A 26,345-nucleotide genomic window follows, 5' to 3' on the forward strand; every position below is an offset into this window, starting at 1 on the left:
TATTTCACAATAAATGAGTGATATTTTTGACAACATCCCAGTGTTTTCATTATTTCTTTATAAAAATTATTTCTTCGCTAAATGATTGAGTATCTTATTTATTTATTAGGTTAGCAAAAACAATACACCGATCGGAAAGGAAAAAACAGGCTATTGCCAAAAACTTCTTCAATTTCATAATTTAATTTCAAACTGTCCAATAAGAATGAAAATAATATTTAATATTATTTTCATTCTTATAATTGAATTTATAAGCTTCATATACATTATACAACATTCGTGGATCGCTGAATGAATATTCACGGATTCTTATAGAGTAAATCACTTAATTTTTCCTCTTGAGTCATTTTGTAACGTCTATATGAACAGCTAATATTTAATTAGTAATATTGATAATATTTTATATTATTTTCATTCTTTTAATCGGATTTCTAAGCTTCATATACATTCTTCAACATTTGTGGATTGCTGTAATATTCGGATTCTTATAGAGTAAATCACATATTTTTTTCTTTTGAATTAATTTGTAACGTCTATATGAACCGCTAATAGGGGAGAGGCTTGTCTAGGTCAATGACAGACATTCACCTAGATAGGTCACTGCTTCCACCAATAGCGGTGCTCGGCGTTAGTATAAATACTGCTGCTCTCTACTTCAGTTTCAGTTTACCAACGATTGATAATGGAGTAACAACCAAAACTGATATCTTATAGATAAAGACCAAAGTGCATATCTTGATTTTTAATGAATCTTTGGTAATATATAGTCTCTTCATTCAACATGAGAATGGCAAAATTAGTCGTAACTAGTAGTGACTTAGTAAACAGGAATAAGGCTACCGGTACTAGTTAAATCAATCAGAAAACTATCAAGTACGAGGTAGCCCTATTATAAAATATGAAAAATACATATTTATAAAATAGAGTTATAGTAGCCTACCCTTTTTTGAAAATGATAAAAATAATAGATTAAAGCTGCGTTTACACCGGAGTTGATAACACAAGTTTGTAACATTTTTGTTATCAACTGATGTTAATTAGACTACAAAAGTCAATAACATCATGTTAAGTTGCGTTTACAACGGAGTTGATAACATGAGTTATTAATAAAAAGTTGTCAACTTGACTGAATCGACAAAAAATTCTCGTAACAGAAGTTAATAACTCGTGTTTTCAACAGAAAATTCCTTGTTATTAACAAGATTTATATTATCCATCGAGAGTCAGTAAAGATCGAAGGAAATGTGTTATGTTAATAACAAAAGCCTCTTTTATCGCATTAACTTTTGTTAATAACAGGTTACTATCTTCCCCGCAACCCCCTCGCCCAGCATCCCTACCCTAAATCTACAGCTGTTCCCTCATAACTACAGACGAAATACGTGAAAAAGTTATTAACTTTTGTTGATAACAAAACTAGCAGCCAAAATTAAATGTTATTAACTTATGTTGAAAACTTTTGTTTTAAACTCTGTTGTAAACGCATTATAATTTATTTACATTAGATCAGATGGAGATCATTTTGTTAATGATCACACATGTTTCAATTTAATGTATTTTGAAGAGAATTTTTTGCTTTTTCCCGGCTGTTATATCATATGAATACTCTCGTTAAATGAGATCATATGGAAATCAATTATATTGATAACAAGATCTTGTTAATAACAAGGAATTTTCTGTTAGAAACATGAGTTATTAACTTTTGTTAAGAGAAATTTTTGACGATTCAGTCAAGTTAATAACTTTTTGTTAAAAACTCGTGTTATTAACTCCGGTGTAAACGCAGCTTAAGAATACAAATAATAACAACTATTTTCTGTGTTCAGGTGAAGATGAAGAAGATGATGTGAACACTGAAATTAGTTTTTATTATTTGTATTCTTAATCTATTATTTTATTTTTTTCAAAAAAGGGTATTATAATTCAATTTAAAAAATAAAAATAAGTAACCCTGATTTCATACATTTCAAGAAAAATACATAATTTCAAGATGATAAATAAATACCCGTTAGGCGGGATGCACACCGGACAAACGCATTTCGTGAAGCCCTCTTTCATGAAACTTGTTTCATGCAATCCGTTTCACTCGCGCATGCATACAAAAGAAACGTTTCCTGCTTAATCTTATCAGTCGATTGCAAGCAACTTTCGTTTCACGTTTCCTGAAACTTTTTTCACGAAACGCGTTTCTCCGGTGTGCATCCCGCCTTAATCATATTTGTATCAAATTAATAAGTTATATATAGAATAAATCACAATAACAATTATTCTCCATTACATCTACCAGGAGTTGTGAGATGGATATATTAATATTTGCTAATAGAACTCAATATGAGATGTTATGTAACCACCCACACACAACACACTTGTGATATGAAACACTTGCTACTTGACATTTGCAGAAGTGTCAAGAGCAACAGCACATATCGAATCGCAGATTGAAGTGCACATTACGAAATGTACACCATCATTATAGTAAACACATAGCTCAAAGCTATTTCTGGGCTCAAGATGTGTACTGATAACTGATAACAGCCAACATACGAGTATTTGAAGTTCAATCTAAAAACTTTGCCAGTGGGTACTTTCGTCATAACCTATTCAAGGTTATGAGTTGTCTCTTATGTGAGGAGTAATTGAATCCGAAGCAACATCATATTGAGCATATGGTGCAGAAGGAAAATCACATATCCACAGAACTGTATCATATTTGTTGAAGATCTAAACAATACAGCCTGGAGTAATGTATCATTTATTTTCTCGAACATTGTCTTTGCGAATAGGTTCTGTTCTATCGATGTTATGTTTTCATCTCTCAATGCATTTCTGTATAAAGTGGTAGAGGAATGGATGTCTGAATCTTCAATTAATTTCAATTTATAAATTCCAATATACGTTGAATATAGTCATATTCATCCATTCATTGTGCAAAAAACACCATACTCATTATATAATATGATCATGCCGGAAAAACTGAGCTAAGCCTGTACTATTTCTCTCCCAAATTTTTATAGAAATTTCAACATATTTCAAGTGAATATTACCATAGAGAAACAATAGCATAAGTAGATATCCCATGGTATAGGGCGTTTATGTCGCAACTTTTACTGTTATCTCAAGCCGCTAGTTCATGTAATTCTTTCCCGTGAAGCTGTGCGACACTGGTAGTCTCTCATATTGTGCCGTTCATACACTCTCACCCCAACAAAACAGTAAAATTTGACAATAATCAACAGTAATCGGCTTGAGATAACAGTAAACGTTGCGACATAAACGCCCTATACCATGGGATATCTACTTACGCTATTGTTTCTCTATGATATCACCAACAGTGTTCAACAGTTGAATATTGAACTGAATTGATCCGTTTAGTAACTCGTTTTGTTGTGTACTGGGCACCCGCCTAACAACCTTCGGGTTTTTCAGGACCCTCAATTGTTTGTATTGTGAATAAAAATATTGATTCGATTTGATTTTCTGAAAATATTATACTTAGTGCCGTTTGCTCAGTGCCAGTTTAAATTTATTTCATCTCAAACTGGATTAAATGGATATCATGTCTCGTTTGTTGTAATGTGGCTCATTCTGAGTTTAATCCACCAGCTAATTGAATTCTTTTCAAGCTTCAACTGTGCAAACGGCTTGAAATTGTTTTTTTTTTTTTTTTTTTGATAGCTCCCCAACATGTTTGGTGACATACAACAATACATGCATTTTCTGTGATGAAGAAGTCTTTAACAAGCTCATTATATTTATCCGTTTCCCCATATTTGTCTCAATCCTGAGAAAGTTTCTCCATAACTACATCTACATCAATCTTTTTCCTTGGAAAAAACTTGCTTCAATTAGTTACGGATTAATCCAGCATAATTTCGTTGAGACTTTACAAGATTTGTACATATATGAGCAGTGGTTCCGAGTTTCTCATTCAACATACTATAAAACCTCAGGGGTCACCCCCAAATTCAGAAAATCCAGCTCTAGCCTCCCGGGAAACATCGCGAAAAATTCACTTCCACTCGAAATTTTTTTCTCAGAGACCCCCTGATGTACTTTGGAACCTCTCCAAAAATTTCAATGACGCAGTCTGCGTCACAACCCCACTCTTTGGGCACGATTGACAAAATCGTTTACTAATGTTACAGTGTTCAATTATTCCAAATATTCCATTCATGCCCGGTTAAGTCATTTGAACAAGGTGTTAATCAGGTACAGTTATGTATATAACTGTTATTGTATATGTTTGGACTTTTTAACATCAGCATGAACTATATTCCGAAGTGAAAAGTGTAAATTTAAAGTATTGTGCTGACTATAACCTTAGTGTCCGGTTTCCCATTAGGGAACTTTGGACTATATACGGCGAGGTGGAACTACCATTGGGTCTCCCCACCATTCAAAGCCATACGCTAATAATAATAATCAGGTACAGTTTAAAACGAGTGCACTGGAACATACAATGGGATAGTTAATATGGGATACTTATTGTGGACTGGTTACTACTGTATCGCTGTGAAGCTTGGCACGCTTGATCAAGTTCAAATGTCTTGACAGAGCTTGGTGAAATCAGTACAAATACGCCCACATCTCATGTTAGAATCTATTTCATTATAAGCGGTGATTGTAAATTATTTATTTTCTTCCAACCCATCGAAGCTTAAATGAGCCTAAAACAATGCCGCAAACGCAATCTCATCATGAGGGAAGAAAGAAACTAATGTTTCAGATGTGATTGGTTTGTGTGACCCGATGTGCGTGGTTGGTATGAGCCATTGATGGGGGTTGGTGTGGGCCAATGTTGCGAAGGGCAGTTAAGTCGATCAGTGACACACGTTTTGCCGATAAATCAGGCATTGAAAGGATGCTGCAGCAGCAGTGGAGGCAGTCACACACACGTGTGACAAATGTGACAGCTGTGTTCATTGAGAGCTGAAGGAAAGTGTGGAGTAGGATGAGGCAGAAATATGTGCATGAATGGAGAGAGTAGGATATCTGTGATTTGGGAGAACGCAGTCAATCGGTTAGTGAAGGTTGGGTAGAGAAGATGTGAGAGAAGAGAAAAATATGAAAGAGATGGGGGAGAAGATGAAGAGGAGGAGATGAACACTAAAGGTGGGCGCACACAGATCGTCATCGGACGGACGGCACGCATCGGACGGATCGGATTATTATATTTGATGCATTGTTTTCAATTGGAGTGCGCATACCTATACGTATGCGGATAGGTATGCGCACTCCAATTGAAAACAATGCATCAAATCTAATAATCCGATCCGTCCGATGCGTGCCGTCCGTTCGATGACGATCTGTGTGCGTATACCTTAAGAAGGAGGAATAATAAGAAGAAGAAGAATAGGAAGAAGAAGAAGAACTAGAAAAGGATAAGGAGGATAATAAAGAGAGAAGGGAAAAGGATGGAGAAGAGAAGAGGGCAGTAGACAAGAAGAAAATAGAGGAAGAAGAGAAGAAGCAGGAGGTGAAGAAGGCGGTGAAGGAAAAGAAAAAGGAGGAGAAGAATGAGGTTATACATGAGGAAAAAGAAGGTAAAGGAGAAGAAGAAGAAGGTGGTGAAGGAGGAGGAGGAGGAGTATGAAACAGCAAGAATGAGAAATGGAATTTCACAGGAATATCAGAAAATCAGGGAGTAGGTGTAGGTTGGGTGAAGAATGAAGAAAAAAGGAGCAGAAAAGAAGTGAAAGTAGAAGAAGGAGAAAAAGAAGAAGTTGATGAAGAGGTAAAAGAACACAATAAGAGGCGAAAGAGGAGGATAAAGAGAGAGGAAGAAAGTATGGTGAAGAAAGAGAACGAGACAGTAAAGAAGGAGAAAATGCAGAGGGAAGAGAAGAGAAGAATTTTTAGGAAGCGGTAAAAAACAAGAAGGATGAGGATGAAATTGATGAGCTAAAAAGGAATGTTGAGGAAGAGGAGGAGGGAAGGTGAAAAGAAGATGGTGCATGAAGCAGCAAGAAGTAATTGATTTGAAGAAGGATTTGAGAGGAATCCCCTGTCAGGATTTCATAGTTAGAAATGTGTGGAGAGAAGAGGAGAAGTGCTGGAGTAGACAAGTATAGTGAATGAAAGCATGGCAAGAAAAAATTGGTTCAAAGAAAGATAGGCAATGAAGGAGTAGAGTAGAAAATTAGATTATAATGGAGTGATTGAGAAACAAGAAAGAGAGAAGTCAAATATGAAAAAGGAGAAGGGGTAAGCACAAAAGAAGTGTTTGATAGATATTAATGATAGTAAGAAGTAAAAGATTATTGACATAGTTGGGAACGTAGATATAAACTAGAAAGTGGAGATTGGAAAAGGATTAACTCCAGTAGGAATGCAAACAAATGGCATGAAGAATTGATGGAATTGTGCTTGTTGGAGAAGATGATAAAGGATAATGATAGAAGAGAAGCGCAAAGCGAAGGAGGAGATGAATTCGAAGGAGAAAAAGGGTCGAATTCGGGAAAAATAATCATGTAACGAAAAAACATAGGACAATGGAGAAGGATGATAAGAATTCCTAAAAGTGGAGTACAGATAAAATAAAAATGACGCTGACAAATTTAAAGATATGAAAGTCATGTCAGAAGGAAAAGGCTGATAGTGCTGTAGATTGAACGAAGGTAAGAGGAAAATGTAGAATTCAGATAACTTGGAAGAGGTGAAATTAAACAAATGAGAAGAAAAGCTACAGAAAAATCGATGGAGTAGAATTAGAAATCCCTCTTCCAATGTGAGATAGAGGAATTAGATCTGTGAATACGACGGAGAGATCTTTGAAGAAAGGAAAAGGAGCTTCTCAAGACGGATGTAGAAAGAGAAATGGAGTTGAAAATGAGAAGAAGAATTTGGATTTGTGTAGACGAGGAGAATTGAGATGGGGGAGACGTGAACTCCTTTCAAGGAGAAGAATAAGGTTGAAAAAAGAGGAGAAGTAGAACGAGGATTTAAAAACCCCGAGAACAAATAGAGAGAAGTAAGTATTGAGAAGAAAATCCAAGTCATTCTGTGCCACTTCACATGGAGGAGTAGAGGGTAACACTGCACACTGTCAGAACTGGTTATATGGGTAGCGTTGGTGTTACTTGATTAGGAATGCTGACAATTTAAAATGAATCTCGGCCTAGTTGTATATTCTCTCCGGGGTTGAGAAGCAGAGGGAGACTGTGCCAGTGTTACATCCCCCTATCCGTAGAGTCGCGCACGAATCGATAGGGCACACAGACCCCCCAAACCCCCTAAACACCCCCCCAACCACCATCAATACGCACTCTGTGCTCCAGTCCTGACTTGCTCCCTTCTCATTACATATGGACACAGTCATAACCAGGGCTCACTACTCACCCTTTTCTCCATCTATCCTTCACTTTCCTTTTTTATCCCCCTCCTTTACCCCTTTACTTTCTCTTTCGGTTTCTATTACAAATATCTTTTATTGTATTCCCCTCCCCCAACCACACTTCTTTTCACCCTTTTTCCCTCCTTCGGCTCTTATTACAAATACTATATAATAATCCCCAAAATTTTATAATTTGTATAATTGTATCCCCCTATAATTATTTGATGTGTATTCACCGATGTGAACAATAAAACTTGATTTGAATTGATTTTAATTTTCATACTTGTACTTTTATACTTTTTTATCCCCCTTCTTCACCCCTTTACTTTCTCTTTCGCACTCTGTGCTCCAGTCCTGACTTGCTCCCTTCTCATTACATATGGACACAGTCATAACCAGGGCTCACTACTCACCCCTTTCTCCATCCATCCTTCACTTTCCTTTTTTATTCCCCTCCTTCTACCCCTTAACTTTCTCCTTCAGATTCTATTACAAATCTCTTATATTGTATTCCCCGCCCCCAACCACACTTCTTTTCACCCGTTTTTCCGCCTTCGACTCTTATTACAAAATAATGTATAATTGCATACCCCAAATTTCGATATTTTTTACTTTTCAACTTTTCATCTTGTCAATTTTTCATCCATTCATTCATTTAGACAATAAGTACATTATCAAAATGATAGGGAGAGAAAAATAAGGTAACCTTGAGCTATTCCTCTCCCAAATTTAGATAACACATAGTCCGAAATAGGTTAAGTCTAGTAGTTCTTCAATTCACAAAATTTTCGGTCCTCAAGTATTTTCACAAAGTAGATTTTCAAATTTAGATGTTTCAAAACTAAACATAGAAGAAATATTTCACATCATAATTATAAATTAAAGTTTAAAGAAGTTCTGGGTGAATGCCTGTTGGTTTTATCTGATTGTATGTATTTTATATGAATATATCTACTATCAAATTTCACATTCAACTAAGGTTCACATAATTATCTCATTGTATCCCTCCTCCAAGTTCTCAAATTTTTACTGTTCAACTTTCCATAATATTATTATCTTTATCTTCACCCCTTATTTCCTCCTTCGACTCTCATTACAAATGTGAAATTGCATCCCCAAAACGTTTATAATTTTACTTTTCAACTTTTCATATTACTCTTCTTATCTTTCTTCAGCTTGCGGCACTGTCCATTCTCCACTGTCCATCTGTCCAATCGTATCCACTCTCCTTTATTACATCCACTATTCTCTCAACTTATCAACTTATTCAAGCCTATCACATTTCATATTCTTCTGTTATTCTTCTTATCTTTGTTCTACGTGTTTCTCTCTCCAATTGATCAATTTTTCTTCACTTTCCTTAAATTCCTCCACCATTTTACGGGCTTCATTATTCATCATATATTATCATCATCCTTCAATATTGTCCATCTTCCCATTATATTGTCTTCAATGGAGTGATCCGTGGTCTAGTGGATAGAGTGCTTGCGTAGCAGCACAGAGATCCCGGGTTCAATCCCTCTCATAACCAAAAGTTTTTCAACCAGATCACTCCCGTGTTATCGGATGGGCACGTTAAACTGTCGGTCCCGGCTGATGTGTGACAGTCGTAAGGCCCATTGACGGCTTAAATTATATATTCAGGCGGTGGGACCTTCCCGCAAGGGATCCCCACCAACAAAAGCCATACGAATTTACTTTTTTGGCTTCAATCTTATTATTTATATTGTATTATTGTAGCGTATTTTTTATTCTAGTGATATCCCATTTCTTCTGTACTTTGCTTAACTTTTCACTTCTTTCATTATCTTCCTTCAACATGCCCCTCTCCCCACTCAGTTATATTTCTACAGTTGCCAAATATCTCCTCCATCACAATTCATGTCATGCTTGATTATTGCTCATTTCCCCCCTCAATTCTTCATTTATGCGTCTTCTTACGTCTTACCCTCTACCACAGATTTAAGAGGTCTAACATTTCTAGCCCTAAGATTTAAGATTCTCTGTCTATGCTTCCTACTTCTTCAATTTTCTCATGTTTTTCCTCAACTTTCTTCCCTTATTTTCTGATTCCTTTTCAGTGTAAGAAAACCACTCTCACTTCTTATTGGATACACCGTATTATCCACCTCCAACTCCCTTCCATGATCCTCTGTTCTTCTTTGGGATCTAATTCAAATTTCAAATCTATCATCAATTTTCATTTACTGTAAATTTCCCTTTCATACGATGCACCTTTTTATCATTCTCCAATTACCTTTCAAAGTCCTTCTCATGATATCCTCCTGGTTCTTCGTTTCCGTTTACCTCGTTCTCTCTATTCATTTTTATATTTATTCCTGCCTTCAATGAACCCCTAAATAATACTTTGTTCTATTTCCTTATTCATTTTCAGTTCCTGTGTCTTCTAATTGCTTTTTGTAACTCCTGTATAGTTTGTAAAACTATACAAAATTCCTCTCTATTTCAAAACTATACAAACTACTATCAGATACAAAAAATAGGCAATAAACAATTAAACAGTATCCGCCTAGATATTAATTTTTGGATAACAATAGAATATATCATTCATTATTCTATTTGAACGAAATTAATCTGGATAGAAATCCTTGGTTTGGATAGGAGATAAAACCTCCATATTCCTTACCTAGTTTATTATTTTTAGACAATGAAGTCTTGAAAGAGGACCTGACATAGAGATTTCAACGTGATAATTAACGTCTCCAACCTCTTAATAACTAAATTCCTAAAGTTATTGTATGGAACGAAACGTCAACAATAATAAAAGTAGTTAGAAGTTGAAAGTTCCATACACCAATTGACTGTATGAATATTACGAGCTCATGCTTTTGAATAATAGTAGTTGTCATGAGGAGGAATACGATAAGGCGTTTAGAAGGAGAAGAGGATCCTCACTGTCAAGCATCAACCACTTAAGAGAGATTTATGTGTAAATTTCCGCCATCGATACGCTGCCTGCACGTATAAGTTATGATGCTATCGGAAACTATTAGGAAAATCGTTCTACCATAACCCTATTTTATAGCAATTTGCAAATAATGAACTTCTAAGTGAAGCATATTCTATCCATTAAAGTTGACTGACACTAGCAGGTCCACAACTTTTCAATGAAGCAGTAAACTTTTGATGTAGCCATCATACTCCAGTGTCGCTTTTTATTCACTTGACCTTTATGCCAGAATTCGGAATATTTTTTAGTTTAGTGATGGGAATCTGGAATCCCGTGGAAGTGATTTAATGATCGATCAATTGAAAAATAGATTTATTCTAACTATTCAACCCTATAGTTTGTGTAAAATAAGTTGAGACTTGGCCCTCCATCCGAAGAAATTACAGGGTTGCCAAATCGTGTGAAATTGCAACTTCCTCAAATTTCCAATTCAACGTCAAAATTGGATGTAGAATATCATCCCCGATATCCTAGTAGTACTAAAAAAGCTTCAGGGTTGAAGGATTAAAAGGAAATTTAACATTTATGATAAAATTGGAAACATCCCGAAGATTTATTTTTCTTTTGAATATCACTTCTCCCAGAATCATGGGGCGTCGTAATGCATAATTGACCGAGCGTAGTGAGTTCTAAGATTCAAGTCGACGGTTTGGCATTTCTCTTAATGTTTAAATGTTAGAATGTTTATATGTTTTTATGTTGCGCATTTACGGCGAAACGCGGTAATAGATTTTCATGAAATTTGACAGGAATGTTCCTTTTTAAATTGCCGTATTACGTATATACGTCCTTTTAATTGACGTATATACAAGGTTTTTGGAAATTTTGCATTTCAAGGATAATATAAGAGGAAAAAGGAGCCTCCTCTATACGCCAATATTACCGTAAAAATCAGACTATAGAATTATTCATCATAAATCAGCTGTCTAGTGGACTATAATACTACCCGTTCAAAAACATCGAACATCTTGAAAATGTATCTTTCCATTAACGTTAGTAGACAGTTGACTATAATACTACCCGTTCAAAAACATCGAACATCTTGAAAATTGTATCTTTCCATCAACGTTGTAGACAGTTGCAGCCAGACCTGATAACAGCGCTCACACTCACATTCCGGGACGACACATCACGGTACGATATAGGACAGAAAGTTCTATGTTTATTTAGGAATTTTTCTAGACATTTTAAATTGATCAATTATTCATTAATTTTTGAGAAAACTTAACAACAGGTCAGCTGTCTAGTGGACTATAATACTACCCGTTCAAAAACATCGAACATCTTGAAAATGTATCTTTCCATTAACGTTAGTTGACAGTTGACTATAATACTACCCGTTCAAAAACATCGAACATCTTGAAAATTGTATCTTTCCTTTCCATCAACGTTGTAGACAGTTGCAGCCAGACCTGATAACAGCGCTCACACTCACATTCCGGTACGACACGTCACGGTACGATATAGGACAGAAAGTTCTATGTTTATTTAGGAATTTTTCTAGACATTTTAAATTGATCAATTATTCATTAATTTTTGAGAAAACTTAACAACAGGTCAATGTAACTCACTGAGCTTCCCTTTTAATCCTTCAACCCTGAGGCTTTTTTAGTACTACTAGGATATCGGAGATGATATTCTACATTCAATTCTGACGTTGAATTGGAAATTTGAGAAAGTTGCAATTTCACACGATTTGGCAACCCTGTAATTTCTTCGGATGGAGGGCAAAGTCTCAACTTATTTTACACAAATTATAAAGTTTGTGGTTTGATAATTAGGAAATTCAGTTGATTGCAGTAGAAATATTCAACTAGAGCCGAATGTGTGTTCTATGAGTACAACATGGAATCAACGTAGCAGTATAGAGGAATCAGGGTAACAGTATAGTTCACTGATTTTTCAACTACGAAAGATAGGTTATGGGTAAAAAACACATAGATTTTTGGTGAACAAATATTATTTTAAACAAGATTAATAGATTACCACCCGACTTTCTGGATCAACAACAAACCATGTAAAAGATTACAAAAAATGAGTTCATCATATTGGTCTTATTTAGTAGAATATCCTTTATGAAAACTATCTTCCACTGAGAAGCCTGGCAGAGCTAATCCAATAGAATTCTAGTTGAATCTTGAATTAGGTAATTATATAATTTTAGTGATGATCATGAACTAAAACTCATATACTGTAAATTATGTAAGAAATACAGTATGTATGCAATACTTAATTATCAGTAGATAAGTTGAGTTGAAAACCTATTTTTCGTGGTTGAAAAATAAGTCAACTATACAGTTACCCTACCCCGATTCCACTATACTGCTACATTGATTCCATGTTGTACTCATAGAACACACATTCAGCTTTAGTTGAATATTTCTACGGCAATCAACTGAATTTCCTAATTATCAAACCACATATCAAAATGGGCTCAAATAACAAAATTGCCTGCTTCCTAGAGGCAGTGTTGTTTTTTGACGTCTCCTCCTCGCTTTATTATTTATATGTTCTGTGTTTTATTATTGATTGTGACGATTCTATGTTGTATAATATACTCATGTATATTAGTTGTGTATCTGTCATACGCTAAATAAATAAATATGTTGCGAAGCTTGTCTTTTTCATGCAACTCACGGAATAAGTAAAATTTGATTTGATTTGAAAACCATTTGTTAAGTATTAAAACCACTAAAAACCATTAAATAGGAATAGTCTAAATACGGGAAATCCAATATTGAGAAAGATAATATAGATTATTAGAGATAGGTAATTGAGAAAGAATAACGTACGTCTATATATCAGCAACAATGATTTATCTATTTATTTGATTTGAATGAAGTATTTGAACAGCAAGTTTGCATTTGAACAGAGTAGAATTTAGTGCTTTACTGAATAATGAAGTACCATACAATGCGATGAGTGAAGATTCAATAAAATGAATAATCATTGTTCAGTGATTAGATCTACATTGTTGGCGGGAGTTCGTAGTGTGGACTCGAAATCAACGAAAACACACTTCTCAATTATTTCCACTCCATATAACTGGAGCGTTTCAGTTTAGAATCTCAGTACAATGCTGGCATTGGAGCGAGGAGCAGCCAGACTCTGAAACACTGGAATTTGAACAATTCAACAACCACTTGAAACTTCCAGGGGATGCTGAAACCAATAGACTCGCTTCTCTATAGCACAACAACATCTAACGCTAACTCTATAGCACTAACTCCCTAGTAGCACAGCGCCAACTCTATATCACTAACTCCGTAGTAGCACTAACAGCTTCTAAATCCAAGTCAAATCAAACAATTGCCTTGTTCTCCATTGCCTTGGATCTTCCCTGTTGAAACTATAATGGCTCATCTATGAAATTTCCTCCCCACCCCTATCGAATCGCCACATAACCAAGGCCGCCGTTATACATTTGCGTCGAGTTCTCTGTGGCTCATCCACAAAATTGCAAAATTCTCATTCTCTCTCCACCGTAATAACTATTAAGCTGTCTTACATCCAAGGCTGTTGTTCTTCATTTGGTGGAGCCATTCCAACTTCTGATATAAAACCCAGTTGCTCACTGAGAATTTTCGACTGTGGGGAACTAAACTTATGAAATATTCTGCTGACAAATGATTGACGGAATCTATTCAGGCCTGTGTAGATTAGACATCATGCAAAGGAAAACTTTTTACCACATAATTTAATGATTAATTCAAAATAATTTTTTTATTAGAAAAGTAATAGAAATATTATTTTAAGAAGCAATTCGATGAGGTAGGCTATAGGCACAATTTTTTGATAAAAGGGTAGAACGGATCGTCCATTCTTGGGAAAATATTATGGATATCATTTTTCATCAACACTCTCATGACTTGCTCTACAGTGATAAAACCGTAATAAACACTGGTTTTCGCGGCTTTATTATCGATTGCTACTGCATTGTAACTGAAGAATCAGGATATAAAGATTTAGACCTCGTTTTATTAACTGGTAACTGAATAATATTATAAAAAAAATATCTGTTCAGCTTGGTAATATCATAGATAAACAATAGCGTAAGTAGATATCCCATGGTATAGGGCGATTATGTCGTAACTTTTACTGTTATCTCAAGCCGATTATTAGTGATTACTGTCGGGTTTTACTGTTTTGTTGGGGTGAGAGTGTATGAACGGCACAGTATGAGAGACTTCCAGCGTCACACAGCTTCACGGGAAAGAACTAGTGGCCTATCGGCTTCAGATAACAGTAAAAGTTGCAACATAAACGCCATATACCATGAGATATCTACTCATGCTCTTGTTTCTCTTTGGTAATATTCTTTTGATTTTTACCTCAGGATTATATGACACAATATTGAAATCATTCTTATCTTGTTACAATCTGTTGACAGGATAATAAAGTAGTTCAATGATAGCCTGCAATACTGCTTGATTCATTCAAAATTAGCTCTAAATTATTGGAAAAAATTATTCTATAAACTATTTTTCTGTTCTTATTTCAGTGTGCAGTTTCGTGGTACACAAAAGATGCCACGAATACGTGTCGTTTACGTGCCCTGGCGTGGACAAGGGCCCGGATTCAGACGTAAGTATCCTCAATAATAAGCTCGTTAGTGTGTGCTGGATGTGCACGATTCATTTTGGACATAAATCAACCCATTTAGTGTTGAATGGACAAGAAATATACCTCCCATTCTCCTATAATGGAAGGATATCATGGTTCAAAATTTATTTCCTCATTTTTTTAAATCACATCACAACTATAGGTTGTCAAATGGGGGATTTATTATATCAGCAAGGAGAGGATACCCTTGAACCCCCGGTATAAACATATGATAAGAGAATACGGTTTCATTTGTCTGTCGCTAGCACTCATGAAAAAATGTTTTGCTATACTTTCTTGTGAGAATTCATATTTTATCGAGCTGTTCAATGGTCCATCATCAATAAATGCCAATGTTGAGATTATCAACATCAATGCCAATGTTGATATGGCAATAAACACTGCCATGAGTATTCAAATGGGTATTTTCTGTCAATACTACACCATTCATCCGTTCAGATAAAGATGGTCGATCATTCAGTGTACTAATGCTAAATTTTATACTCCATTGGTGGTATACTCCACACTTACCGATTGTCGGCCGACATTTATCGTCACGACACCCAGAATGTCCTCCTATTGGCTGAGAATCAGCTGCTGTTGGTGAGAATTAGCCAATCGGAGGCCATCCTGGGTGTTGTGACGATAATAATGTTGGCCGATAATCGGTAAGTGTGTTATTAAAGGTTATATTAAATATAACCATTACATATTATTGAACCCTACCTTTCTTGTTGTGAAATTGGTCAACTGTTATTCACATAAATAATGAATAAATGTTTACTAGTACAGAGAAAAAATAAATAAGATACTTATTATGTGGGAGGCTTTAAAATTCTCTTTAAAAATCTCCATGCAAAACATAGCCCAAACAATCCAATTTCCACGGAGTGTAAGAAAATAAGAGTTGGAAGGATTACCTACCTTTTTAACAACTCTTCCATAGTATGCATTTCAGCTTATAAAAAGTTTCATGCTGTTTTACTGCCTACATCTACCATGCCAGAAACTTCATTGTGGGTCTACACATATGATCATGAATAAAATTCTTATTTATTATATCATACATGTTTTATTGTCATGTTGCTAAAACCCTTGTATCTTCTACATTATTATGTGATGAAACTCAATCCAACTTATGTCTTGTATTATTAGACTTCTAATTTGTTTATTCATGGTTTTTGTTTCATTTGTATCTATTACTCTATCCTAAAACTGTATGTATTCCAGATGGTACTATTAGCAATTTTATGGGATTGAATTCATGATTGTTTGAAACTTCAGTTTGTGTATCTCTTTTAATTGAATTCTTATTGCATTTCAATTCTACAGTACATTCTAGTCCCATCTCAGTGGTAATTTATTTATATGAATGTTCAACTCTAACTCTAACTACGTATAGTATTATAAATTATAGAAACAGTGTTTTATAACCAAAATTCACATAAAATGAACAAGAAATTCAGAAAATCATAGCATCAAGTCAGCCTTTGAAAAAGATTCTCCTTTTAGTATTTTGGAACTGGAAATAGCATTAATGTTTTATTACTGTCAAACATGTTATCGATTTCGTATGTTATTACTGTAATTGGGATGATAATGATGATGCATTTTATACTCCACCATATTGAATGTGACTCCGTAACTGAATTGTTGATTGACACTAATCATATAGAAGCTGGTCTCTATCGATTAATGTGTTGATGTCAACAATGTGTCAGGTCATTAATTCAAGTGCTGGTTGATTCCGGAATGTTGGCTTACATTATTTTTTATTGATACTTGGGGGTGAGGGTGGATCCAATTAAAATTTGTGAAACTCTACGTTTCAATCACTTTTCATCAATGTGAAAAGCATAAGCAATAATGAATATTTTTGGAATAACAATTGTGGTTAACAAAAGTTTAGAATTTCCATTCAATATCATTCTATAAGAAGAAGGTATGGAAAAGTTTCATTTGAATTCATGTTAATTCTCAAATTTTTTCATGTTTGTTTATCGATCATTGTGAAAGGATGCAACTTATCCAAATGATCACATAACAGCTTTCGACTGTTTCATATCGTCTCATCATTATTTATTATACTGTCTCAATTCCTTCACAGTCATCATAACGATAAGATTGAAAACTATTAAGCTATTAAAATATGTCATCCTCTAAGAACAATCTGAAGATTTTTGTGATTAATAGAGTAACTATTATTTGAAGATTAATACAGTATCTTTATGGGGAAAACTGTATGTAGGTCCTGGTAGTTTGAATCCTTCTGGTCTTCTCTACCCATAATTCAATCAAATTGAAAAACTAGCAACTACTATCCTAAATATCTCAGAATAGAGAATAGAAATAACTTAGTGTAGATAGAACATCCCCAACTTCCAAAAACACTATTTGGAGAATCAATTACGTTTGCACTAGTAACGGCATTACTCTTAATTCTACAACCTCTCATAAATTTTCCAAAACACGTTCATCTTTCTCCAAAATCCATGCCTCACGTTGTAGGTCAAATTCATACCTGACCTTTCAGTATGTAATAATTATTACTGAGTGTTTATTGCAGTTGGTGGATTTTCATTTCAGACAGATCGTTGTATATGTTGGTTTTAATTTAATGTGCCTACCATAAACGCACGATTTATGTTTAGTTTAATGTGCTTACTAACTGTGCTTTCTCTAGGAAATACTAATAATACTTTTATGATATCTATATCAAACTGTTCGACATTATGAGCTCATAAAACCTAATCTATAAAGTGTTTTCTATGTTCTATTTCTATTATAGCTCTCCGTTACCAGCTTTTCTAGTCTTCATGATTCTATTATATAAATGTGTTTCTATCATAGTCTAGTATAGAAAGTGTTTTCCATGTCATGAAATTATTGGATAATGACTATACAGGTATATTCTGCAATATAAATGTCTGAAGCTCAACCGAACTAATATTTTTTTCAATTACATTCTACAATATTGATGGTTAAAGTTTAACTGAATTAATAATTTCTACAATCACATTCTAAATATTGATGACTAAAGTTTAACTGAACTAATGATTTCAACAATCACTTTCTGGTTATAGTTTGTCTAAAACCATAATTCCCTAACAATATCAATGATAAAACGTTCATACAATAATGCTTCGTAAAATCACTTTTTGAAGAAGTCACATTTGGCAAAACCTCACGATTTTACAATGAAAAGTCGGTGATATTACACGCCCCAAATACGCATTAAAGTATCATAATTCCATTGCTTTGATTCGTGACACTTACAGCCAGCTATCTCACAGCAGAATTAGTGACAAAACTTATTTCTCAGCTATGGGAAACTTGTACTTGGGTGTTTAGCACTGAACTTGGCCGTCCTATCGAGCTATGAAAGTAGTTGTCAGTATCAAGTTGAAAGCAACTACAGTGGCAATCGAAAACTTTTCGCAAGTTCAAAACCAAACCTAGCACGTTGTTCAAGTTTATGGCTCACACTCTTATTTTTATCGCGCACTACCTATGCTCTATTTTACACCTCCTATTTTTATCTTCTCTCCAGTATCTTTCTCTGTTCTACTATTTCACAAACCACTACTATTCACTATTTATTTTTTCCGGGTTCTTACTAGACTATATAATAACCAATCTATATAAATGGCAGTTCTCTGCTTTATACTATTTTCTCTTCTTTTTCCTTTTCTTCTTTTTATTTCTCTTCTTACTTTAAGTCTACATTCTCATAATTAATTCTTCTCATATTTCCCAAGAGTCTCCTCATATTATCTTTTATTCTTCTGATTTTTTCTCTATATTTCTCTAGAATTAACACTCCCTATTATTTCTTCTTCTACATTCTCATCATTAAATGATGAGATCTCCCTATTTCCATCTTCACTGATTTCTATCAATTTTTGTCCATCATTTTCTATAATATTAACAGCCTTACTAAGTTGCCGGCTCAACTCCATTCCTGTTAAATTTTCTATTTAATATTCTCTTTCCTCCCTGGTTTTCCAGTTTTTAGTTCCTCCGATCTCAATCCATGGCCCCTTTTACTGTCATTTCAAGTTTTATTCCTCTGAATTTTTTCCTATCACATATTGTCTATTCGCTCTCATTTTTATTGCAGGTGTTTTCCGCATTATTAAGTCTCTTTATGACTCGTCCTCTTTATTACTTTATTCCTATTTTCGTAAATTTATAAAAAAATTGGGTAAACCAATATTATCTTATCTACGTCTACCCGCGCACAAGCCTGGAGCTCATGTGGGCAACCATCCTCAACAAAAAACTAATAGGTAGGATAAACGAATAAAAAAACAAATAGAATTGACCATCTACTTTCTGTTGATATAATAGCTATTTATGTATTAAGAGCGTAATGCGTGACTTTATCGCTCGCAAGAGCGATAAAGAAGCATTACGCGCGAATTACATACAAAATTTTTTTCTACAACTGCACAAACCTGTTAAATCACTTATATCTGGCGGATTTTATAATAATTCGTCTACACTGATATCCATCATGGCTGTAGAATCGGTACAACTACCGACTTTTTAGGTTAAGAACTGACCGAGAGTTTTTTGTCTTTTGGCGAACTGCTTATCATCAGCTGATTAGCGAGCGTAAAGAAACTCTTCTGCGCATGCGCGAATGATTTGCGAGCGTAAAGAAAATCTACTGCGCATGCGCAGATGGTTGCGAGCGAAAAAGTAGATTTTTTTCATAAATAAGTTGTTTTACGAGGAGAATTGAGTATGTAAATTCTTTCTTTACGAGCAGTTGTAGAAAAAGATAATTTTCTATTCAACGAAAGTATATTATCTATAATATAATTAAGGAAAGAATCGGCTTATACATGTAGGGGATAGGAAATTCACGGAATTGGAGCATCATCACGTCTGAACTACTCAACTGATTAACTTATTTTTGATTCACCGAGGATGTTTATAGGCCTATTATAATTCCTCAAGTTTTCAGTTTGTTAAATTTTCAATTAGATCCTTGCGTAGCACGGTTTACCTGCTAGTACTGATTAGAAAGACAAGATATTGTCCAACCACAGATTCATTAAAAATCTATAAACTGGTTTCGGTTGTTACGCCATTATCAATCACTTGTTAACTCCATATCTTTTGTATATTTGATAACTACCACAATATCACCTTCACAACTACTCTGAAACAGAGATTGTATTTTAATCTTTTTGTATATCACTGGAGAAGATTCGTGAAACTGTTATCTAATCTTTTTTCAATTTCAATTTATTAAAAACACACAGAACAAGACAAACGAAGTAACAAAGAATTACAAAACAAATAAAATACAATAAAATGTTACAAATATATAAAACCATGGGCTTTGTGGTTGGGTGTGTTGGAAAAGAGAAAAAAAGATAGGAAGATACCTAGCCAACTATGGTTTCCCATGTAATAGGCAGGCAAGTAAGAGAAGAGAGAAGTAATGAGGTAAAAAAAAGGGAAGGGAGAAATGGGGGGAAGGAAGAAAACAGAGGAATAGGTACGCAAAATAAAAGTAAGCGAGTCCGCTGAAAAATGAAAAAAAACTAATGAAAAAACAATGCTGGAGCAGAAATCTCGAGTCATATATCTAAATGGAAGAAGAAATTACTGTATGTCCGGTTTTTTATATTAGAAGATTCGTCTCCCATGATGAATAGATGAAAAACACCTTGAGTTTAGAGTGAACCTCTCGCTTTCTTCGCAAGAAGGAGCGAAGTTATCAGCTTCTTTCCGATGATGCTTTGTTTGCTTAATGGAGGCTAACTAGATAAGATTGGAGTTCAGACGAAGTCAGTGGCTTGTGAGAGACGATGCAGTTAATCTGGCGGCCAATAATGGATGGATCGATCGATTTCATTACTGCAGCCGAATAGCAGTCATTAGCTGCTCGTAATTGGCCATAGGCCACCTCATTAGCAGGCACCTACTGCATATTGATCTTTAGCTCTTTTTAATCAGCATCCATCCCTCATCCTTCTTGTTTTCGACTTTTTCCCGTCTCTCTCTAGCTCCCAATCCTCCTGGGACTCCTTTCTCTTAGGTCTTTTATTTCTCCTTCAAATAGTGATCACTGTAGTGAGGTTGTAATGGCAGTATTTGATTAACTTTTGTGTCGTTGTGTATCATTTAACAATGCAGATGACTCTATCCTTTCCCATCACCGCTTAACATTGGTGTTGCTATCCTTGTCTATAATCTTTTTATCATCTTCGTATCATCTTTGTATCATCTTCTTATAATCTTCGTATATCATCTCTGTATTATCTTCGTATCATCTTTCTATAGTGAGCTCGTATGTTATTTTTTCTTGTTTTGGGTTTTTTGTCTTACTTTTCTTCTTTTATACGTGTTCATTAATTGTTTCTCATCCTCTTTATTACGTCTCTTCAATATTTCTTTGTATTGAATCATTTCTTCTAAGTGCAATTATTCGCTGTTGTCACTACCTCCGTAAACAAAGCCATAGTCCATTCTGGTGACGTCAGCACAGGTAGGGCTCCTACACCAATAAAAACACTATTGTGAGGTCCACGTTATAATGACAGTATTTGATCAACTTTGGTTTTGCTATTCTTGTCTATCATTCGACAAAGCCGGTGGTACTATCCTTTTCTAGGCCCACAACGATGCCAATTATGTTTTTGACAGTGTAGAAATATAATTGATTAATGCAGAGAATCGGCATCGCTATTCTCCTATCTTTATCTACTGCCATTATAACGTGGACCTCACTATAGCTGATATAGATCAGCTGAAATCAACGAATTTTTATCGGTGGACTACGGATTTGTTTACGGAGGTAGTGCTGTTGTTCACATAAGCTAACAAATAATAATAATTTCAGTTTTTATTCTATTCTGAACTCATTACCTATACACAAGATCTCCTTCAGCAATGAAAATTCCTCGGTCCCCAAATTAAATCTTCATTTCCATATCAGCATTCCTCTTATCATTCTTCATTTTGCGGACGCACATTTTCCTAGAATATTTCCTCTCCCTTATTGAAATCTCCATCTTCTTCCTCATCTTCTTCTTTGATCCTCCTGATCCCCCACGCCCAAGTCTTTCACCCATCTTTTACTATTCTTTCTCAGTGCATTCTCATCTTTCCACTAAGCCGGAATTAATTAATTATTTTCAGCGTCCGATTCAATCATCCATGATGATCCAGCTTCATTTCATTTTCACCTTTTTTGCTCCACAACGAAAAACTCTTCGTTTAATTGCTTTTTCCTTCCTGCTTATTACTCATTTATTTCCCATACAATCTTCTCAACTCTTCCACCTCTTTATTAATTTCTTCCGAGTACGATTCTCTATCCTCACTTGAGCTAAAAATAATAATTTCAGTTTGATTGTAATAAAATTTTACTCACGGATTATCAAGTCGTTAGGATACCTCTTTCTCCTTGAAAAGTTGTTGATCTAGTCACTTTTGTTCCAGTTGAATAAGACGATTAAGAAAACATAGGTTCTCCATCCTTATTCTATGCTAATCATAGAGAAACAAGTACGCTCTCTCTATCCTCATTCTATGCTAATAATTTGAAAATCCAGTGGGAGAGTATTATCAACTAGAATCCTCCACCCATACTAGCAGAAAAATTCACTATCCCTTTATAAGATTTCCAAGATTTAATATTTAGTGAGAGAGAACACTTATATAGGTAGAAAAATACAAATCTCAGTACACTTTTCCTTGATTATAACTTTGCATACTTCACACTTATATAATGTAGCGTTGTGAGAGGTGGAGGTATTTATCCATCAGTGAGACTTTCTATATTAACGAAATTTTATTTTGACGAGTAAACTCAATTTAATTTAGTATATTTCAATTCAAACAGAATGTCAGTCTATCTTATATGATACAGTAAAAAGCAGGGTGTCTGAAAATCACAAACTTTTGCGTCTCATAGTTTATGTGTAATTTTTTACTGAATATACAGGGTGATTCTTAATTATGGTAAAATAATTTAATACGTGATAGTAGAGGTAAAAAAAAAGAAAAAAGCTCTTATAAACATATATCCATAAACGCTTCATTAGCGAGCTATACAGGGTGAAAGATTTCGCCCGGAATTCAGTTCCTCTGGTGAAATACACCGATACTGAATTGTTTGGGGACTAGTTTTTGATAATTTTTTGCTGGATTAATATGGAAAAATATCTGAAAAATTGAATAAAACTAGTCTGGAAGCTGTAGTTTGAGTAGTTTTTGAGAAAAAAGTTGAAATATGCAAAAATCTAAGTAGAAAAACACAGACTTCTACGTTTGATGCCCAATAACGTTCTTTAATGACCAGTAAACAAATAATTTTTTGCAATAAAAATTGTAGAGAAATTAATTCTGGTAAGAATTATGTAAGTTGTGTAAACTAAATTCAAATAAAAGTAGAATAAAATGTATTCTTATGTAGTACATTACACCACGAAAATTTGCTGTTTTATGAGGAGAGAACTAAATAACTCATAGGCTGTAGATAATTGCAAATAAAACATGGATTTAAAGAACAGCTGATTCATTTTGTTTTAAAAGAAAATATTTGAAAGAAATTTTCAGCTGAAAATTATTTTCAGAAATATTGTAGCTTATTGTTGAACAAAACAACAAACTGTAAGTTAGGCCTACTGTAACCGTGCTGTGTTTTTTGTTTAATCTATTAACCAGTTATTTGTAACCATTCCACTTTGCTTTTGTGAGAATCATGCATGATGGAGCTCCAGCACGCTTCAGTGTTGCTGTTTGTGAACACTTGAATCACAGCTTTCCAAATCAATGGATTGGCCGAGGTGGGCCAGTACCATGGCCAGCTAGGTCACCAGACTTAAATCCTTTGGATTTTTATGTTTGGGGACACTTGAAAACCTTAGTATACAATACTCCGATTAATACCATTGAAGAACTCCCGATTAAGGATTTTGAACGGAATGGAAATGATAAGCATTTATCCCTGGAATATTTTAACGGGTCCGACAATCGATGAGAAGACGTCTGAACATATGCATTCAGAGCAAAGGAGGTCACTTTGAACATTATCTTTAGTCTTTTGGTATAAGTTTAATGTCATTTACATAATATGCTACTTTCATATAAAAATAAACTTTTCATAAAAAACCAAATATTTTATTTGCAATCAGCTACAACCTATGAGTTATTAGTTCTCTCCTCATAAAACAGCAAATTTTCGTGATGTAATGTACTACATAAGAATACATTTTATTCTACTTTTATTTGAATTTAGTTTACACAACTTACATAATTCTTACCAGAATTAATTTCTCTACAATTTTTATTGCAAAAAAATATTAGTTTACTGGTCATTAAAGAAAGTTATTGGGCATCAAACGTAGAAGTCTGTGTTTTTCTACTTAGATTTTTGCATATTTCAACTTTTTTCTCAAAAACTACTCAAACTACAGCTTCCAGACTAGTTTTATTCACTTTTTCAGATATTTTTCCATATTAATCCAGCAAAAGTTTATCAAAAACTAGTCCCCAAACAATTCAGTATCGGTGTATTTCACCAGAGGAACTGAATTCCGGGCGAAATCTTTCATTCTGTATAGCTCGCTAATGAAGCGTTTATGGATGTTTATGAGAACTGTTTTCTTTATTTTTCACCTCTACTATCACGTATTAAATTATTTTACCATAATTAAGAATCACCCTGTATAATGTAGAAGAGCTCATTAATGGGTAGTTTATATCTTTCCTGCTGAATAAGGATTTTAGTTGCTCATTCGAGGTTTCAGTCCGTTCCAAGATGCTTTTTTATCAATCCACTTCGAAATAATTAATTTATTATACATTGATCACGTTATTAATAGAACTTTATCATATATTAAATTATTGAAGTTTTTTTAAACAAAAATTATTGAGGAATAAGTTTATTTTTACTGATTCAATGTTTTAAAAATAATGAATATTGATTGATATTTGAAAGTAGTTTTACCATTTAAAAAAACAGCAGCAATTTTTTCGCAAGATATCACTGTAGTTTATGGACCCTTCAGGTTTTTGGAGTTGAAAGTTATTCCGACTAGGACCTTCAAATCCGTACACTCTAGTATACTAGTATAGGGAAAATTCAGGGGATCATTTATATAAGTCCGGGCAGCCCATGTATTCAATCCCAACCCGAGTTGACTTGCCACAGGTGATGTGAATGTCTTGATCTATTACTCACGATCTCGCTTGCTGTCTGTCAAGTCTGATCTACATTCTCATTCTCACTCACTCTTTCTCTTTCTATCCTATTGCTTCTATTTCTATCATTGTTTTCTCTGTCCTTTTCATCTGGCTCATAGTTTATTCCATCTATAGATCTTCTCTTTTTCTTTTTCGTCTCTCCTGCTTACTTCTCGTCATCTCTTTTTTCTTCTGTTCAATCTTGGACTCACTTTTCCTTTCTTCACTAGGCCTACTTATCTGTTAACACTTTCATCTATTTCTCTTCATTTTTCATCTTCCTTCCTCTTCTATTATCGTTCCTTTCTTTCCTCTACCTCTTCATCTGGTCCAGTTTTTATTCCATCTGTAAATCTTCTCTTTATTTTCCTCTCCTGCTACCTTCTCCTTTTTTTCTCAGTTTAATCAGGAATTCACTTTTACCTCTCTCATTTCTTATCGGTTTCTACTTTCTTCATTCCATTCTCTTTCTCATTCATCTTCCACCCCTTTCACCCCTCTAAATTCTTTCTCATCGCTTACCAAATTCCTTGGTAATTCAGACGGTATTTCATGGTTGTCCTAAACTTGACTTTTTTTTCTTCTCTTGTATTTCCAGTTTAGATTCTTTCTCCTCTGCTCTATTACATTTCTCCCCACGTTTTCCTCAACCCACTTCACTTTTCAACCTCAATTTATCTTTTAAAACGTACGCTTTTCCCTTACATCTTCTCTACAGTCTCACACGCTCTCTCTCTCTCATGCCCACATGCTCTCCATTGTTATCATGCGATACATCCTCTTGTACGTAATACATTCTGCAACGTAGTTCTTACTATTTTTCCTTTCACCATTCCTTCATCACTTTCGTATACTTGCAACTTCTTCCGTTCTTCTCAATCATGTTCTTTCACTACGGAGAAGAAAAAGAAGAAGAAGAAGAAGAAGAAGAAGAAGAATGAGGAGGAGGAGGAGAAGAAGAAGAAAAAGAAGAAGAAGAAGAAGTAGAAGGAGGAGGAAAATGAGGAGGAGGAGGAGGAGAAGAAGAAGGAGGAGAAGAAGAGAGAAGAAGAAGAAGAAGAAGAAGAGAAGAAGAAAAATAAGAAGAAGTAGAAGGAGGAGGAAAATGAGAAGAAGATGAAGAAGAAGGAGTGGAATAAGAGGAAGAGGAACCTGTTTCTTGTCTCTCTTTGTACTTCAACCTGTCTTCCTTTTCTTTTCCAATGTTCATTCTATCCTCAAACTGTTTTC

The 26,345-nt window shown here is 34.6% G+C and overlaps 1 protein-coding gene across 4 annotated transcripts in view; it reads left to right on the top strand.

Moving 5' to 3' along the window:
• The window catches only part of LOC111052561 (protein kinase C, brain isozyme), a 195,124-nt gene that overhangs the window by 84,106 nt on the left and 84,673 nt on the right, over nucleotides 1-26,345 (top strand). For all 4 annotated transcript variants that reach the window (XM_022339282.2, XM_022339283.2, XM_022339284.2 and 1 more), the window contains exon 3: nucleotides 14,806-14,888. In XM_022339282.2, coding sequence (XP_022194974.1) covers nucleotides 14,806-14,888 — 83 coding nt within the window. The remainder of the gene's footprint in view (nucleotides 1-14,805; nucleotides 14,889-26,345) is intronic.

This window comes from Nilaparvata lugens, chromosome 10, assembly GCF_014356525.2.
Source record: "Nilaparvata lugens isolate BPH chromosome 10, ASM1435652v1, whole genome shotgun sequence".
NCBI classification, from domain to species: domain Eukaryota; kingdom Metazoa; phylum Arthropoda; class Insecta; order Hemiptera; family Delphacidae; genus Nilaparvata; species Nilaparvata lugens.